This window comes from Pogonomyrmex barbatus, unplaced genomic scaffold, assembly GCF_055798465.1.
Source record: "Pogonomyrmex barbatus isolate J1 unplaced genomic scaffold, ASM5579846v1 scaffold8, whole genome shotgun sequence".
In the NCBI taxonomy this organism is placed as follows: Eukaryota; Metazoa; Arthropoda; class Insecta; order Hymenoptera; family Formicidae; genus Pogonomyrmex; species Pogonomyrmex barbatus.
The window spans coordinates 7,155,481-7,172,990 of NW_028297182.1; the positions used below are offsets into that span (position 1 = coordinate 7,155,481).

Genomic DNA, 17,510 nt, shown 5'->3' on the forward strand with positions numbered 1-17,510 from the left:
TTATTTAATGACACCACACTAATCATTTTTTTATAGAACAATAGTGATCAAATTATAATTACATAATTTAATATAATTGATAAGAATCTTAATAAAAAATGTTTATTTAAACATTTTTTAATTCATAAGATAATATCGTTCCATATCTAAACTGTGTTGATGTAAAATCAGATAAAGAAGTGAAAAATATAATTCGTATAAATACCATTTCTAAATATTTTATAAAAATTATTTTGTAACGATAATGTTGACCTATAGTACAATGATATAAATAATTTCACGAATTTATTAGTATATAATGTATAAATACATAAATATATTATAAAAATATACAATAAATTCTACTATGCAAAATAGATATTAAAACCTTTGTTACATGGTATGTGTACTGTTATCTTTTTTTTGTTAGGAAAATTGTATTACTATAGCGCATAAGTATATTTTCAATCTTTAATTTTTCTTCATATAAATTTTTACTTTTTACTATAGATCTTTAATAAAAGTTATTTATTAACAATTTTATATTGTCTCTTATTTGACATCTTATCTATCTCTCTCTTCTAAAACTGTACAAGCTATCTTTAAAAAAAAAAAACGAAAACTACATTGCCATATTAGCATACTAAATTATATTCACACGAAATATTATACATTAAATGTAAAATTTTTTGCATTTATGTCATTCATGATATTAATGATATTAATGAATAATTAATATATAATATTGAATAATTAATATATAATATATAATATTAATTATTCATTAATTATCATGATTAACAAATGCAAAGAATTTAATATTTAATGTAATATTGTGAATAATTCGGTATGATGATATAAAAATGCATAATGTTCTGTTTTTTTAAATAGCTTGTACAATTTTAGAACAACCTACGCACAATAGAAAAAATATTAGGAATAGAAATAAATATTGAATTTTAGAAATAAAAATTCAGAATAAAAATTAAACATAACGCACAATGAAATATAAGATATGATTATATTTTATACTTATTATATTTATTGTGCATTAAACTTAATTTTTATTCCAAATTTATTTATTTTCAAAATTTAATATTTATTCCTGTTCCTAATATTTGTTTCATTATGCGCAGGCCCTAAGATGTCAGTAAGGGACAATATAAAATTGTTAAATAAACTGATTTTCTTAAAGATCTATAGCGGAAACTGAAAATTTATATAAAGAAAAATTAAAGATTTCAATATATTTATATCCTATAATAATACAATCTTCCTAAACAGTAATACATATAAAAGTTTTTACATATAAAAGTTTTTATATTAATAACTATTTTGCATAGTAGAATTTACTATATATCTTTTTATACCATATTTATATTGAGAAAACTAGTCTATTAAACAATTTCATATTGCTTTGTATCGATATTTTATTCTAAGATTGTACAAGTTACTTTTAAAAAATGGAACATCATGCAATCTCATATCAGCATGTTGAATTATTCACATGAAATAATATATACATTAAATGTTTTATTTGTTATTCATGATATTAATGAATAACTAATAAATTAAATGAATTCTCAAAAGCATTTGCTATTTTTCTTTCTTTCTAAACTTGTTCAATTGTCTAATTTATTGCAAAAAATTTATAAATGAAAAAGTATTTTCGTTTTTTCTCTTTCATTATTCAATTTCATTTTCTACATAATTATTTTGTAACTTTGCCGTGATAGAATTACTGGTTTCCAGTAATTTCTTATAACGTTCTACCAAATCGCTAATGGATCGTCTTCTCGAACTGGTTTCATGTTTCACAACTGTACTACTTTCTTCATTAACAAACTTCACTTCTGTAAATTCGTCCAGTTCAGGTTTATTTACTTTGATCTTTCGATTGAATTTATCTTCTGCTTGTTCTTGAGACACAATTCGTGATACGTTTCCTTTTATCGGCGTGGCTTGTACAGATGAATAAGAAACTTTAAGAGATTCTTCACTCCAATTAAAGAACTCTTTCGCTATGGTATCTAAATGATTCGACGAGCATTTCTCGGACATTTCTTCTACTGCATTTGCAATGGCAGAAGAATTAGCTTGTGTGGTAGATGGCAGAGACATCATGCTAAAATTGGCTGTATAAATATATATATAAATTTTAATTTTATATCTTGTTTATATTGAATGTTCGGATTTTGGGTATACTTTAAATTATTAATAAATTTAAGGCATACGCTGTTTTATTATTTTTTTAAAATTTTATAATACAATTAAGCATGCTATTTAAAAATCGTTATTTCGAACATAATTTTATTTAATAAGAGGAAACTTTCTAATATTTCTACTATGAAACTACGAAAATATTTTCTTATAAGATTAATTATATATTATTATATATTATATATTATATTAATTATATATTATTTAATCTTTCACAATTATAGGAAGTTAAAAAATTTTCTTTTATTAATATTTAAAAATTTGATATATTTAAATATTATGTGATGTTAAAATATCTTGAAATAAAAAAACAATATATATTCATATACACCGTTTTTTATTCATATGTAAACTAAAATGCTTATTCATTACTTTTAAATTGTTATTTAAAAGTAAAACTTGTTTGGACAATTTTGACAGAAAAAAGATTATTTCTTTTAGTATAAATAATTACTATATTTTTGTGTGTACAAATTGGGGATATTTTGCATATATCAGAGCGATTATCAGAAATTATCAAAGTTAAATATTATTTGTCATGAATAGGTAAAATGAAAAGAACTAAACATTATTTTGTAGAAGAAATCATTTTTAATACAATAAAAGGATATATATTTATAAACTTGTAAATAAAAATAAATATAAAAAAGACTAACAATAATTGGTCTCTTCTACAGCATAACATTTTATTTCATTTTGTTTACTCATTATAAAATAATAATTATATAGTTTAAGTTATTTTCCTTGCTCTATTCTTAAATGCAGATTATATTATAAACATTTTGCAATAAAAGAAATCGTATTTAAATACAAATCAAATAGTCTCTACAAACCTTTTATATTTTTATTCGTACACGTGAAAAATAATCGGGAATAATTTCCTTTTGTTCTCTTATGTAGCTGTTTTACCTTGGGTGTCACAAGACGCATATTCAACCCTTGTTTCTCATTACTATTTGATGATATAGTGTCGATATTTACACGCGATATGAATTTCGCTTTCAAATCTGGCGTGTAATTCTGATTGCGCCGCATGTATCTCGAAAATAATGATTTATGTGCAGCTATAAAAAATAAATAAGATAATAATAATCATTTTGGAAAAAAATGCAAAAAATTAACTAAATGTATTAATTAATTAAATATAAAAAAATTACAATTTCATAAATTTTGAATTTACCTTCACCCGGAGTAAAATGCAATAATTGCGTGTCGCTTTTTTCATCTGTGCAATTAATGTTAATTTTAATAAGAGGCGATGGCATAAGGAGCACACTTTTTATAAATGGTAATGCATTTTCCTCAGATATACGCTTCATGTTTTTCGCAGACAAAACACTTTTTGTCTCCTCTGTGGAGTTTGTTATACTTGTCAAGAAAGTTTTAAATACATTATACAGAGATTTCATATCTTCTGCACTTGCTTGCACTTGTAGAAGACACTGTGATAGATCCATAAAGTCTTCTTTTCTTAAGCATTGATACACTTGATATAGAATCAAAGTGAGTAAATAAATAAAATTATGATATATCAATTTGTTATCATCATATAAATGATAAAAATGACGCTAAAAGAAAACGTAAAATTGACAGAATATCAAATAGATTCATATCTATAATATTCATTATTTCTATAATAAATTATGGTTTATTATTATTTATGACTAATACAAGATTGAAGAGATTGTAGTGTAATTATTTATCTGAATGTACATTTAAAACTCTTTACCTGAATATTAGATGGAAATAGTAATTCTGGTATCCGAGAATAATTAACTTTTTCTAACTGTTTGTTATCCACTGCTTCCGTATCATTCAGTATATTTGATATTATATCACTTGCATTTTTACATATTCTTTCCAAATCATTCAAAATTGCATTTTTTTCTTGTATGTAACGCATATCACAATCTAAACTATTTTTCCACACTAAAACCCACAAATATTAGTTTTACATGTCTAACATAAAAGATTCTTAACAAAGGATATTATACTACAAATAAATTCTAACTTGATATGATCTCTGTATCTTCAATATTTGTTAAACGTTGCTTTATAGATTCAGCAACAGGAGCGATAGATGCATATTTTGTCACAGATTGTTTTCTATCAAACAGTTCTGTTTTAATTTTAGCCAAGCATTCTTTCTCTTTTCTAAAGAAAAAATGAAAAAAAAAAATTAGAAAACTTTTGGTAGCCTGATCTCAACAGATTATACTATACTATAAAAATTTAAAAACATTTACACCAATTCAAAATTTACAGCTTTCTCCATTTGTATGTAATTTCTATGGCGACTCGATATATTACAAATGACATTTGCTTTGGATTGTTTTAAATATGTTGTAGTCAAATCATTTGCGAGACCTGATTTTGGTGCAAATGGGACTTCGTATTCACCTAAAATCAAGTATTAATTAAATACATTATTATTGAAATATATAATTCTAATTTTATATACAGATAAAAAAAATTGTAGAAGCATAATATATTTCTAACAAAAAAATTTGTTACAAATTTTATCGACAAAATGTCAGGAAAAATATAATGAGTTTACTGACAGACTAGAGAGATTCAAGATTAAATAGGGTTTATCTTATATATTAATCATGTATATAAATTAAATATAATAAATTTATAACAAATTCTATTTTGTTTGTTAGATTATGTTGATGGGCACTCTAGAATATAAGCTTAATGTAAACATAATTGATGACAATATTCTGTTCAAATCCAACAAAACTGCTAGTACATTTTTCTGAATACTTACCATCATGCATGATATATGTTCTTAGTGCAAGCTGTGACAATTTCCACATTATAGTCATAAATTTAGTACCGCTAGCATGATGTAAATGTGTAGTGACTACACGTGGAAATCCTATATCAGGATTTTCCAACGCAATAACATTTAAATAATCCTTGACATTATTACGATATTTTGTCTCAGTTTTTTTACAAATTACTGGCCAGTCAACTTGCTTTTTGAAACGCTCAGCGTCATGTACTGTCAACAGATAGTGAGAAACGAATATAAATCCTGTAGTATTCGGCTTATCGAACATTCCCTGTAAAAACACAATGTTTACCATCCCATTAGACTGTTAATAAAAAGTTGAGGAAAGTAGCATGTACAAGAGAAAAATGCATCGTGAAAATAAACTTGTATCAAATAGAAATGTGTAGAGAGAATGCTTACTTCACGGAAGACTTCTTTGAAGTCATGATCCGGTGGGATTAATTGATTTAGTAAAAGAACATTCTGATGAAAGGACGCGCTAACGGTCATTTTTAGATGCACACTTTCACACCACAGACAAAACTGTTAGTTAATATGAAATTATAAATTAATTCATAATGCATCGACTGCGCAATCGAGATATAATTTTCTCTGTCGATAAACAAACAGAAGAATGAACCGCATAACAAAAATTATTGAAAAAACAAACTTGGCAGCTTGTAATTGTACAATTCAAACATATCGAATAGTGACAAGAGAAACCATGAAGACCTCTATCGAAGTAATCATGAATTACAGATTTGTTTAACCGGATGTTAAGCTAAATGCACAATAAAAAATACAGGAAACAGGAACAGGGAATAGCAACAGGCAACAGATTTTGACCAATCAGAAGCTGTGAAGAATATCGAAGCTATTTCTGATTGGTCGAAATCTGTTGCCTGTTCCCTATTCCCTGTTCCTGTTGCCTGTCTTTTTCATTGTGCATCCAGCTTAAATTTTGAAACACGGCCTCTATCATACACACCCGATTTCATAAATTTTCGATACATTTTGGAACGCACTATGTATCTAGTCGCACAATGCAAATCACACGCGCATTGCGAACCGCCTATATCAAGCACGAATGAATGTGGTACTGCGACTGACGACATTTTTGTGAGATCACTCTTCGTTTTACGTGTATTTTGTGCGATAGATGAACGTCGGTGTGCTCGGATAGCACATGGTGATTTTCGACGACGATTGAGCGTTGGAGAAAAATCCGTTCGTCAATTAAGATACCTACGGAGGAAACATACGCGCGATCACGGACATGTTGTCGACTGTCCGTTCCCACGAGATCGCGCCGTGCATGGAGCGTTTCACGGTGGAGTGATAATTCCTCGGGTCGAGAGTGAGAGCAACGAAGACTGTCTCGAAGGTTCCCGGTGCGGTGCGTTGCGAGAGTACGAGCGCATCCTCTCGGCGTTGCTCAGTGATCGATAAGTCACGCGGTAGACCCGGGGTTCATTCGTGGCGTGGCTCGCGCGGCGCGTTCGTGCGGTTTCTTTACTATGCGGCAGCTCGGCCTACGAGTCTCTCCGCCGTCTCTCTCTCGGTCCCTCTCCGTCGGATGTGCTCCGTAATATATTAATTGACAATTGACGAAGGAAGAAGGCACCATTTCGCGTTCCTGGAACACTCAATCAGAACAACGCGCGCGACAATGGCTGCGACCTTCGATCAGTATGACAAGTCGAGGTGCGTGTGAGAGAATTCCCATGTTTTGATTCATCGAGCGGATCTCCAGCGGGTGTCATGTCCGTATTAAGTATATTGGCATAATGGCGTTTCAAATTGCGGCCGCCCGCAATCTGCCTCGCGATCGTGTCGCATTATGTGTGACAGCTCTTGAACAAATACTCTTTTGCAATTATTGTACTGCACATCTCGGAGCACGGGATAAATCTCTCTAGTCTTTAGTCCGTGCGACACGAGTCATAGTTTGCGAGTATCAACTCCCGGACGACGCAAAGTATAGCAAATTTTCTAAATTTCGGACGTGTTTTTTCCGGACATTTATCAAATTGATCTTTTGAATTATTTGTTCGTGTTTTGGATTTGTTTATCTTAAAGTTCTTTCATTAAGCAATAGTTAAAATTAATTGAAATTTAAACACTTAATGATTTTTTTTTCTTTTATATTTTTATCTTGGAGCTAAATGAAGAAAGGAGGCTTAGTCATTTATTTGCTTTCAATTTTATTAGTTTTTATTAGTTATGAAAATAACATTAGCGATAGTAGAATTTGTTTTATATTTACCATTTGTCTGCAAAAGAAATTTACTATTTTTTCTATTTTTGAAAAATTTAATTTGTTGTAATCAATTGTTTGATTTTTTTAGCTGGTACTTTGGTGCTATGTCACGACAGGATGCATCAGACTTGTTAATGGGTGAAAAAGAAGGTGGTGTATTTTTAGTACGAGATAGTACCTCTATACATGGTGATTTCGTGCTGTGTGTAAGGGAGGACAGTAAAGTCAGCCACTACATTATCAATAAAATCCAACAAGGAGATCAAATTCGATATCGAATTGGAGATCAGATGTTTCCGGATATTCCCAGTCTTCTAGCCTTTTATAAACTTCATTACTTAGATACTACACCATTGATTAGGCCAGCACCAAAGAAAACACAAAGGGTAATTGCAAAGTACGATTTCGAAGGCAATGATTCTGAAGACTTGCCATTTAGAAAAGGTATATATTAATCTCTTCAATTCCAATTAATTTATTTTAATTTTTTAATATTAATGAAATATTAATGAAATACTTGTAATGTAGGTGATATACTCACTGTAATATCAAAAGATGAGGAACAATGGTGGACGGCTAGAAATAGTGTCGGTCAAACTGGTTCGATACCAGTGCCGTACGTTCAAAAGTACGACGACGATAGTCATATGATAATAGAGAATAATTCGCGGCCTGAGAGCGGCGGCAGTTCCGGCTCTAATTCGAATTCAGGGCCTACATCACAGGTATCTCATACAGAAACGACAGGACAGGCGACTGTAACGCGAAGATCAAATATTCAGAGAACACTGCCGGCTTTTGCCAAAGTGAAACAGGCAAGAGTGCCGAACGCGTACGATAAAACTGCGCTAAAATTAGAAGTAGGTGATATGATAAAAGTGACAAAAACTAATATCAATGGCCAGTGGGAAGGTGAATTGCATGGCAAAGTCGGACACTTCCCGTTTACACATGTGGAATTTGTAGATAACGAGACTGGTGAAGACAATCAGGAGATTTAACAGAAATTCTCCGAGTGTAATGTGCATCACATGTATGAAAAAGGAAAGAAAGACTCCTCCTATATTATCAAAATTTAGGATTACTAATGACATCTATTATATGTGCCATTTCATAGATATATTTACGCCCAAGTCTGAACAACTATACATTGCTGCATACAATATGCTAAAAGAATAAACCCCAGATTTTTGTGCAATATATTGAAATGTAAGAAACATTTAGAAATTTGCATTTGTTATCTCTGCAGTATGTTAACAGTTTAGTTACATATCAATTTATTATTTTATGTTATATGTTGCTAATTGCCCAAAGCATACAAGCATAATTTTATAAAGATTAGATATATAATACAGTATATATAAACGTATGTATTAATATGATTTTATTTTATTAAACATTAAAATCATACTTCTCCATAAAATAGTGAACAAAACGATCTTTTGTATAAAGTGCAGTATTTATAAGATATATACTTTAAAAAAGGGTTTTAATTTAGTTATTTATATATGTAGCCAATATGTTACATATATATTCTACATTTTTTTATATAGGTATTAATATAGCACTAGTTTAACATTTCACATATATATAAGTTTTTATTGTTTATTTAGAAATTTATTAGTGTTCAAGATAAACAATTCAGCACAAAGTTCTTTATCCATACTCAATGACCTCCTATCATGAATTTGTTGATTTTATAGATTATATTGATAAACATAATTTATCATTTTTATTTATGAATATTGCAACGAAAAAAAGGCATGCTTCTTGAAATATTTTATTAATAAATAACAACTGTATTCCTGAAGTTATAGAACGTGATTCTATACTGAATATATGATATCTTCTAGTCATAAATGACTATGATAAAAGCATACTATGTATATACTTGCTTGTCATTATTTCATTATTATTATTAATAATTTTGGAAGAATATTCGAGATATTGACATATTTCGAAAGAAGTATAGATGTTCTATGGACTATAAAAAACATCTATGTCATGGTACATATAATATCTGTTAGCCATAGGTTGTGCCACGATTGGAGCAACTCATTGTGCTAGAAAGTTGTATTTATATATAATGATGGAAAGGTTAATTGTATCACAATTGATCATAGTTATACAGGATATTTTATGATTATTGAGAATTATTTTAATAGCAGATTCTTAAGTGAATATTGATATTTGCGATCAAATTTTTACTAAAAATGAATCAATATTAAAATATTGCTAAAATATCAATTAAAATTCTGTTATTAAAATAGAGATGAAACATCTTATGTATTGTTGGAATTATACAATAAATTCTTATACATTGTGTAGTACATACTATTTAAAACAAAAATGTAAACTTGCATTATTGATTATATTTATATTGTTTTATTATATTTTTTCAATATAATTTTAGATCATGATGTTTAATATATTCTATCGATTTTTTTTTGTAATTTACTACATGCATTTGACATTTCCATCATCATCACCATCATTGTCATCATCATTATTATAGTCATAAGTTGCATAAGTTCTCCATCATAATCTTCCTAAAATTGTGCGCAGTATTAAGATAATGAAACCGAAAGTATTCCATATCAATAAATATTACGTTTAGACAAGATTCTCTTCCGTTTAAACATACATATGATAAAATATAAAATAATCGAATGTATTTTTTTTACATCAGTTTTCATATACGAAATAAGGCTAGTTGGATAACAAATAATAGGCAGTTTTTTGGCAGCAAAAATCAAGACATTTAAAAATCAAGCTGTGTGTTGTGTAAGACAAGGTCTGGAATGTGCCATTATGTATATTTTGTCTTTAATTATTCCAATGATGTGGTGCTTAAAAATGAATTTCAGCATAAGACATTACATGGTGATATCAATATATAAATGTTTAAATATTAAGTGATTTACATATACATTTCCATAATAGTTATTCTCGATTGTTATATATATTAATTTGAAGAATTTCTATTATCTGAAGAATCGTAAATTTAATTAATAATAAAATGACATCATGATTATAAATTATTTGAATCATATTTCGACATGCATGATCCATCAAATTCATTTGTACGTACGACATATACACGAGATAAATTTAAATACAGCAAGAATATAATAATGTATATTTTTCTAAGCGTATGCATGTTTTTGGTTTTTTCCGACAAGAAACCGACTTCATAAATAAATGATATACAATAAGATTAATAATCATTTAGATAAATATATATTTGTGTTGTAATTTATAATAGATTGTAATAATGTAACGTTCAATTATAGCATTAAATAATAAATAATTATATAGATATCGCTGTTTATATTAATTCTACAGTTAAGGACGTATTTTTTTGCAATTACATCTTCAAGATTTAATTGAGAAATTAATCGAATTTGGAAAATATAATCTTTATTGAAATTATTTTGTAAAAGGCAAAACTTAATGCATTTTATATAGTTTCCATTTATTTCAAACTATACAATTTTAAAAGCATATAGCAATATATAACAATTCAACATAATTTTTCCAAAAATTACGGTACGCTATCGTGCTAATTGCGTAATTAATGCTGCACACATCTCAAAAAATTCCATTGTGTGATGACCTGTTGCTTGCGGAGGCGGTAATGTTGGATCTAAGAAAAATATATATATATACATATAAATTATATTTGGATATTTGGTCAGTCAGCGAATTTATATTAAAAGATAATTTACCTCGTCCAATATCCTCTTCTTCATTAGATAAAGATTTAAAATCTAATAAATAGCTCTTATGATCGACTTGATATAATTGTAAGGACATCTTGCTGTATCTATCGGTCAAATTGTTTTTATGTCTTACTCTAACGCTGTACGTATTTACAATCTTCCATTCCTGAAAAAGACAATTTGTGTAATGCTACATTTGAAATAATTAATTATTTCTGCAAAATGCGACCTATATGATTTATCTTACAAAGTTAAGCGCTTTCATAGCACGATAAACTTCATTCATAATGTCGTTTGGTTTGGATTGCGATCTGATTCCTAAATGCCATTTCGCTCTTTTCACGGGTGTACCACGATTGCCTTGTGTTTGTGCGGATGCACTACCTTGCGAACCTTGACGTTCACGGTATGCTATAACATTATTATTATTATTATTATTATTATTATTATTATTATTATTATTATTATTATTATTATTATACAAATATTATCACTATGTATAAAGAGTGGTTAAGATATTTTTTATTTAGTAATCTTTACAAATTTATTTAAAGAAAAAAGTTAGTTTTTTAAAAAAATAATCCTAAAAAACATGAAACATATTTTTGCAAATAATATGTTTAGCGCATTAACGCTTTGACTATTATAAATCTAATCAATAATCTATATAAATCACTTCTTAAGCTATAAATTGACTAATTCTGTCTTTCAAAATTTTTCTATAAAAATATTTAAATACTCATACTTTTTAAGTTACAAGTCCTTTAAAAGAAAATACTTTTAAAAAACAAAATAAATAGATAATCAATTATATTTTTTAATTAATTTAGTAAAGACCTTTTATTTGATAGATCTTTTTTGATAATATTTAATGACAACTGAAAATTTAAGATGTATGACAAAAAAATAAAGCAATTTTTTTATATAATTAATAATAAATAATAAATATAGTATTTTTTGCAATTAATTTTCTGTTTAATTTTGAATATCTATTTGATTCATATTCTTTACATACGTGCAATTCTTTCTGGATGTGGTCTCAAAGGACTGCTGTTTGTTTCGTTTGGACTAAACGCTACTGGTGGAGGGCTAGATGCCACATAAAAGTCTTTTAATTCTGCCTTAGCAGCTTCATCTGCAATTCTCTTATTGTCTATAATTAAATGATAAGCAATCGCCAATTGATCATGTGGATCACCACCCAACAGCGCGGAATGCACTTCTGGTTCTTTCACATTAAATTTCTCACATACTTCATTCACAGCATCTATGTCGATAACAGATGAATCTTGCTCGACAGGTGATGGAAACAAATATGACGGTAAATCTTTTTGGAACCATTCATGTTTTCTAGAATTGAAAAATGTTAGACATAACAGCAATATATTATAGCAATTAAAAGAAAATATATAATTCAACATACTTAATATCTTCGATAGTAGCTCTCTTCATCGGGTCTACTTGTAACATGTGGCACAAAAGGCTTACAACGCTCTTGTTTAAATACTCCGGAATAGGAAAGACACCAGCTGAAGAATTAAAAAAATATTCTAATTAATTGTTCTAATTAATTGTTGCTGTTTCAAATGTCTGCACAAAAACATACACATGTCGATTATTCTTAGTAATTATTCTTATAGTAATTATTCTTAGTAATTATTCTATATAGTAATTATTCTTTGTCGAAAAGTTAACTTACATTTAATTTTGCGGAAGAGAGTAGGAACGTGCTCATCGTCGAATGGCAAGGTACCACAAAGTAGCGCGTACAATATAACACCACAAGACCAAATATCGACTTCGGGACCGGCGTATAATTTACCGGATATTACTTCTGGCGCAGCATAATTGGGTGAGCCGCATGATGTACGTAAGAACTCGCCATCCATCATCATGTTCGACAGACCTTATTTTTTGTATCAAAATATTTTAATAAATAATAAATATTTTATTATCTATGCGTAACGTAAGTGTCGATATACGAATTATATTCAATTACCAAAGTCTGCAATTTTCACATGGAGATTATGATCTAACAATAGATTTTCTGGCTTTAGGTCACGATGTACTATCATATGTCGATGACAATAATCGACACCTGATATAATCTGTTGGAAAAATCGTCGCGCTTCGTATTCTTTGAGCTTGCCATGTTTAACGATATAATCAAACAGTTCCCCTCCCGAGACATATTCCATTATCATGAATATATCTGTAGGAGTACTTATGACCTGATACCTATTTATGAAATATATGAATATATATGTAAGATTTATATGTAAGCTATTTAAGAGTCAAATATAGAAGATAATCTTTTTTTTTAACTAATATCTTTTTTTTTCAAAATTGAATTCATCAAAATTTATTTTAAATTTTCAAAATAGTAGTTGATGATTTATCTATGAGATTCTACGTGAATAAAATTAAAATTTTTTGAATTCATACTTACAACTTAATGATATGAGGATGTCTGAAGAGCTTGAGATTTTGTATTTCTCTGCGAATTTTGCCCACAACATCTAGGCTTTTAATCTTTTGACGATTCAAGATCTTCACAGCAACTTTATGTTTTGTCAGAACATGTTCCCCAACTATTGAATTATAAAATTTATAATTTCAATAAAGCAATAGTATAAAGAAAGATTTGTGCTATACATATATATGTACATACTTTTTACTTTGCCAAATGTGCCTACGCCTAAGGTTTGGCCTAGAGTATAATGGCCTATTTTAACAATAGGCTGTGGTTGATTACTTGGGACTTTTTCAGACATCTTTAATCAGTCACTATATAATTCAACAAGAATTATTATCGGTCTTAATGTTATGTTACATCCTTAAAATAAATTGTAATGGCTGCCGAATTGCAAGTTGAAGGAAATCCATTAAAAGGCTGGAAAATTCAGGATTTCAGAAGAGCTATATTACATCCTTTCACTTTGTACACCTTATTGCCCATTGTGGCAGCTTCATGGTAGCATAACTGATAAGAATATCAAATAGAAATGTAACTGACATATTTTTAGCAATTAAAATTTTAATATACCAAATTATCAGAGAGAATTATTTTTTTTTTTATAAAATTTTCCTAATCAAATTTGTCGAAAATAAATGTTGTAGTATATGTTACAAATTTTGTCAACAAGATTATAATAGAATCTAACTACAGATTGACTCCAAAAATTTAACAAAAATTCATTTAACAGAATAACCATTTAAATGATATATTTCATTTAAGTAATTACAAAATGTTAAATTCTTTTTAATTTCTGCTGGCAAAATAGACTTATTATAAACTTATTATAGACGCTTATTATAGAGCTTATTATAAACGCAATTCGTAATATCAGTCTATTGCAATATTCTGCTTAAATCTGTTAGAAAACATAGACCAATTTTTTATTGCTGTACTGATCATGACATTGTACTAAAATTTTCTTTCTTGTTTTCACTAAATTTTGAACAAATATTCTATTTTATTTGAAGTATAACAAATATACACTTATTAGTAATTAAGCTATAAAAACAGATCTCATTTTATTTGTGTTGATTTCTTAACATTACGTGTGTATGTGTGTGTGTGTGTGTGTGTGTGTGTGTGTGTGTGTGTGTGTGTACGTGCAAATGTTTTTGTCAGCACAAATCTCATATTTGATTAGGAGTTATATACACAGACAATATACACAGCTCTAATATTAATTTGCATAGACTTAACAGGATAAAGAGAAAATCATTGTCTTTAGTCTAAATTTATGATTATTACAGCAATTTTAAAAATGTGAGTGTCAGATAAGGAAATCATTTGTTATATTGTGACAGACGTAATTATATTTGCCTATAAGACTCAGTTTACATAAAAATAATTTCTTTGCACGAAAAACTTGTAGCGAAAAGTTTTGTGTAAAATTTTGTGTAAAAGCGTAGAAATTTTGATCTTACAAAAACGCGCAGTTAAAATGGCACGAAACAGTTTCAGTCACTTGACATTATTTACATGCCTCTAGATTTCTTATCATGCAGGTATATGTTATATCTGTCAATTTTTTATCAACTTGTATGATCTGCTCGAAGTGGATAATGATAGAGGACATATTTTTTACATTATGTAACTACGTAAAAAGTATTGAGAAATAATTGCAGATACAGTGGGTTCATCCATTACAAACATTAATACTTCGTGTTTCGCGATCACTCACAATTAAGAATCGTTAGGGACAAGCAGGTATAACGAAACCAGACGGAATGATTCTTGAAGATATTTAGAATACTACAGATAGCAGGACTTCCAATCTCGGAAAATAAACACTGCTTTGCGAGGTTTACGTTGTCAATCACGATCGAATTCTTCGTATTCTCGACAGCCCCTAACCCCTTTGCACTCTATATAATTCTCCTGCTCCGCCATATATATATATATATATATATATATATATATATATATATATATATATATATATATATATATATATATATATATATGACACTTTTAACTTCTATGGATAATTGAGCTTCGAACCTCGTTTTTGATTCCAACGTTACGTTACTGGCATAGACTTAAGCCAGCGGCACACGATGCTTTTTTTCTTGCTGGTTTGCTAGCTGGATCACGTGCTTGTTGAACTCTTATCTTCGATTGGTATATTTTTTTAGATCCAAAAGAATATACCAATCAGAGACAAGAGCTCACGAGCACGCAAATCCAGCTAGCAAATCAGCAGGAAAAAAAGCATCGTGTGCCGCTGGCTTTAGTTTTCACTTAGCCGTCCAATCCTGATTCACTTCAAAATGAAGTGGATTTAGGGAGCGTTTACACCGGATTGATCTTACTCCGCTAAAAGGATTAAAGTAGATCGAAATTAATCCGTTTACACTTAAGAAATATTACTTCATTCTGAAGTGAATCGGGATTGAACGGCTAGGTGTAAGTTATTGTTACTCTTTCATTTAAACAAACATTTATTGAACTTAAATATCCGCATTATCCTGATTCCTGACCTTTTGCTGTCTCACAGCAAAAGAACAGAATGAATGAGTTTTCTTTTGATTCTTTCGCTGTGATTGGGGTTCACACGTTCCGTTCCGCTGTGGATTTCCGCGCCATAAGACATCAGCCTTAGATATTTACCTTACAGTATATAACGTAAATTTTATGTTTGAATCATTATTTCGTTTATCCTTAAAAAATGGATCAAGATTACCATCCAGCCATCTCATATCTAGATTATATCAAAGAATCTTCAAATGGAGTATATATCATTTCATATTTTCCTAGTACGTTCATTATAAATTCAATTTTCTCGTCATTTGCTTATTTACTTCATTTTATTTGGAATTGTGCGTGTTAACGTAGTTCCCTTAAAAAAGACAACCAATCCGGGCGCGGATTTGAAAGACGGACCAATTTGAAAGCGGATCCAAGGGATAAACCAATCGCGAGCAAGCATCATGATATTCATGTCAGAAAAATTGCAGGCAACAACGAGAGAGGAAAGGGGTCATCAAACCACCGGACGCGTCGAACGTATGGACTTGCCCTTGGAAAGAAAAAAAAAAAAGTTTGAGAGGATTCTTCGTGCCATGAGCGAGCTTGTGAGCATTCTTGCATGTACTTGCTATAGCTGCGAAGGAAAATTCCGCCGACCGAATATGTGAAATTATCTGTCATGTGCAACGCACACATAAATAGCACAAAACCCGAATTTGTAACACAAGTTAACAATCGTACGGAACTTATAGTATTATAGATTATTAAATATACGTTAATGTTTGTTACAATCCTAGTAAATTTATTATAAAATATCCTTTCGAAACTGACGAAGCAGTTCAAAGTCGTCCCAGGTCACAAAGGACGGAGGCGTTCCAGTTAGCAAGAATGTGATATCGGCCTCGAGCGATCACATTAAAAAGTGCCAACAAAGTGATTATTTGCTTTGTGATCCCAAGACATTACAAATTATGTGAACTAAATCGCGCAGTGACATTTCAGTAAAGACGCGAAAAATAAACATTAAGAAAAACTAGATGGGGGCTAAATGAGAAAAACTAGGAGAGGCTAGATAGGAAAAACTGGTTGGGAACTAGATGGAAAAAACTAGGTTGGGGCTAAGTGGGAAAAACTAGGTGGGGGCTAGGTGGAAAAAACTATGTGGGGGCTAGATGAGTAAAACTAGATAGGTTCTAAATGAGAAAATCTAGGTGGGGACTAGATGGAAGAAACTAGATGCGGGCTAGATGGGAAAAATTAGCTAGTTGCTAGATGGGAGGAACCAGGTGGAAACTAGATGGGAAAAACTAGCTAGTGGTTTTGCTTCGCATAAATCCAAGCAGCGATACAATCATCTCTTTATGGGTAAAGTTTACAATTGGCGTGCAATAATTCAAAAACTATTCATCCGATTGAGTTTTGCCTGTGCACACATTTCGTTAAATATTTTCCTGATAAATTGAACCTCTATTTGCATTTGTATTGTTTATATTTATAATCTTCAATGCATAGTCAACATGCAAAAATAAATATTTTCGTTTTCTATGTTTAGCCATTTTTACATTT

At 29.4% G+C, this 17,510-nt stretch overlaps 3 protein-coding genes across 10 annotated transcripts; 1 reads left to right on the forward strand and 2 right to left on the reverse strand.

Moving 5' to 3' along the window:
* Positions 1 to 202: 202 nt before the first annotated feature.
* On the reverse strand, positions 203 to 6,369 carry LOC105426252 (uncharacterized). Of its 4 annotated transcripts, none has more exons than XM_089083642.1 (9): positions 6,228 to 6,356; positions 5,399 to 5,521; positions 4,970 to 5,267; positions 4,446 to 4,599; positions 4,211 to 4,353; positions 3,929 to 4,128; positions 3,380 to 3,767; positions 3,033 to 3,263; positions 203 to 2,114 (listed from the first exon to the last, which is right to left on the reverse strand). In XM_089083642.1, the coding sequence occupies exons 2-9, from the start codon at positions 5,486 to 5,488 to the stop codon at positions 1,666 to 1,668; spliced, it is 1,953 nt and encodes a 650-aa protein (XP_088939768.1). In that variant the 5' UTR covers positions 5,489 to 5,521; positions 6,228 to 6,356; the 3' UTR covers positions 203 to 1,665. The 4 variants fall into 4 exon arrangements, with proteins under 4 accessions (XP_088939768.1, XP_011635696.2, XP_088939770.1 ...); XM_011637394.3 differs by lacking the exon at positions 6,228 to 6,356 and adding an exon at positions 5,967 to 6,103; XM_089083644.1 differs by lacking the exon at positions 5,399 to 5,521 and having other exon boundaries at positions 4,970 to 5,206; positions 6,228 to 6,369.
* A 170-nt stretch (positions 6,370 to 6,539) lies between these two features.
* On the forward strand, positions 6,540 to 10,557 carry Crk (Crk proto-oncogene, adaptor protein). 2 transcript variants are annotated; one of them, XM_011637395.3, is made up of 3 exons: positions 6,540 to 6,682; positions 7,327 to 7,682; positions 7,767 to 10,557. In XM_011637395.3, the coding sequence occupies exons 1-3, from the start codon at positions 6,648 to 6,650 to the stop codon at positions 8,237 to 8,239; spliced, it is 864 nt and encodes a 287-aa protein (XP_011635697.1). In that variant the 5' UTR covers positions 6,540 to 6,647; the 3' UTR covers positions 8,240 to 10,557. The 2 variants fall into 2 exon arrangements, with proteins under 2 accessions (XP_011635697.1, XP_011635698.1); XM_011637396.3 differs by lacking the exon at positions 6,540 to 6,682 and adding an exon at positions 6,788 to 6,956.
* A 135-nt stretch (positions 10,558 to 10,692) lies between these two features.
* On the reverse strand, positions 10,693 to 15,588 carry AMPKalpha (AMP-activated protein kinase alpha subunit). Of its 4 annotated transcripts, none has more exons than XM_089083645.1 (10): positions 15,477 to 15,588; positions 13,632 to 13,943; positions 13,410 to 13,551; positions 12,960 to 13,198; positions 12,660 to 12,866; positions 12,384 to 12,489; positions 11,976 to 12,310; positions 11,208 to 11,371; positions 10,967 to 11,126; positions 10,693 to 10,884 (listed from the first exon to the last, which is right to left on the reverse strand). In XM_089083645.1, the coding sequence occupies exons 2-10, from the start codon at positions 13,732 to 13,734 to the stop codon at positions 10,793 to 10,795; spliced, it is 1,548 nt and encodes a 515-aa protein (XP_088939771.1). In that variant the 5' UTR covers positions 13,735 to 13,943; positions 15,477 to 15,588; the 3' UTR covers positions 10,693 to 10,792. The 4 variants fall into 4 exon arrangements, with proteins under 4 accessions (XP_088939771.1, XP_011635700.1, XP_088939772.1 ...); XM_011637398.3 differs by lacking the exon at positions 15,477 to 15,588 and adding an exon at positions 15,157 to 15,372 and having other exon boundaries at positions 13,632 to 13,747; XM_089083646.1 differs by lacking the exon at positions 15,477 to 15,588 and adding an exon at positions 15,157 to 15,372 and having other exon boundaries at positions 13,632 to 13,853.
* Positions 15,589 to 17,510: the final 1,922 nt, after the last annotated feature.

What these genes read in the sequence shown, in the direction of transcription:
- LOC105426252 (XM_089083642.1), bottom strand. Translation starts at nt 5,488, where the DNA reads ATGACCGTTAGCGCGTCCTTTCATCAGAATGTTCTTTTACTAAATCAA. An exon ending in AGATACAGAGATCATATCAA is followed by an intron (nt 4,129 to 4,210) that starts GTTAGAATTTAT and finishes TGTGGGTTTTAG; the next exon opens with TGTGGAAAAATAGTTTAGAT. An exon ending in GCATTTTACTCCGGGTGAAG is followed by an intron (nt 3,264 to 3,379) that starts GTAAATTCAAAA and finishes TATTTTTTATAG; the next exon opens with CTGCACATAAATCATTATTT.
- Crk (XM_011637395.3), top strand. Translation starts at nt 6,648, where the DNA reads ATGGCTGCGACCTTCGATCAGTATGACAAGTCGAG. An exon ending in GATCAGTATGACAAGTCGAG is followed by an intron (nt 6,683 to 7,326) that starts GTGCGTGTGAGA and finishes TGATTTTTTTAG; the next exon opens with CTGGTACTTTGGTGCTATGT. An exon ending in AGACTTGCCATTTAGAAAAG is followed by an intron (nt 7,683 to 7,766) that starts GTATATATTAAT and finishes CTTGTAATGTAG; the next exon opens with GTGATATACTCACTGTAATA.
- AMPKalpha (XM_089083645.1), bottom strand. Translation starts at nt 13,734, where the DNA reads ATGTCTGAAAAAGTCCCAAGTAATCAACCACAGCCTATTGTTAAAATA. An exon ending in CATCCTCATATCATTAAGTT is followed by an intron (nt 13,199 to 13,409) that starts GTAAGTATGAAT and finishes TTTCATAAATAG; the next exon opens with GTATCAGGTCATAAGTACTC. An exon ending in GCTACTATCGAAGATATTAA is followed by an intron (nt 12,311 to 12,383) that starts GTATGTTGAATT and finishes TTTCAATTCTAG; the next exon opens with AAAACATGAATGGTTCCAAA.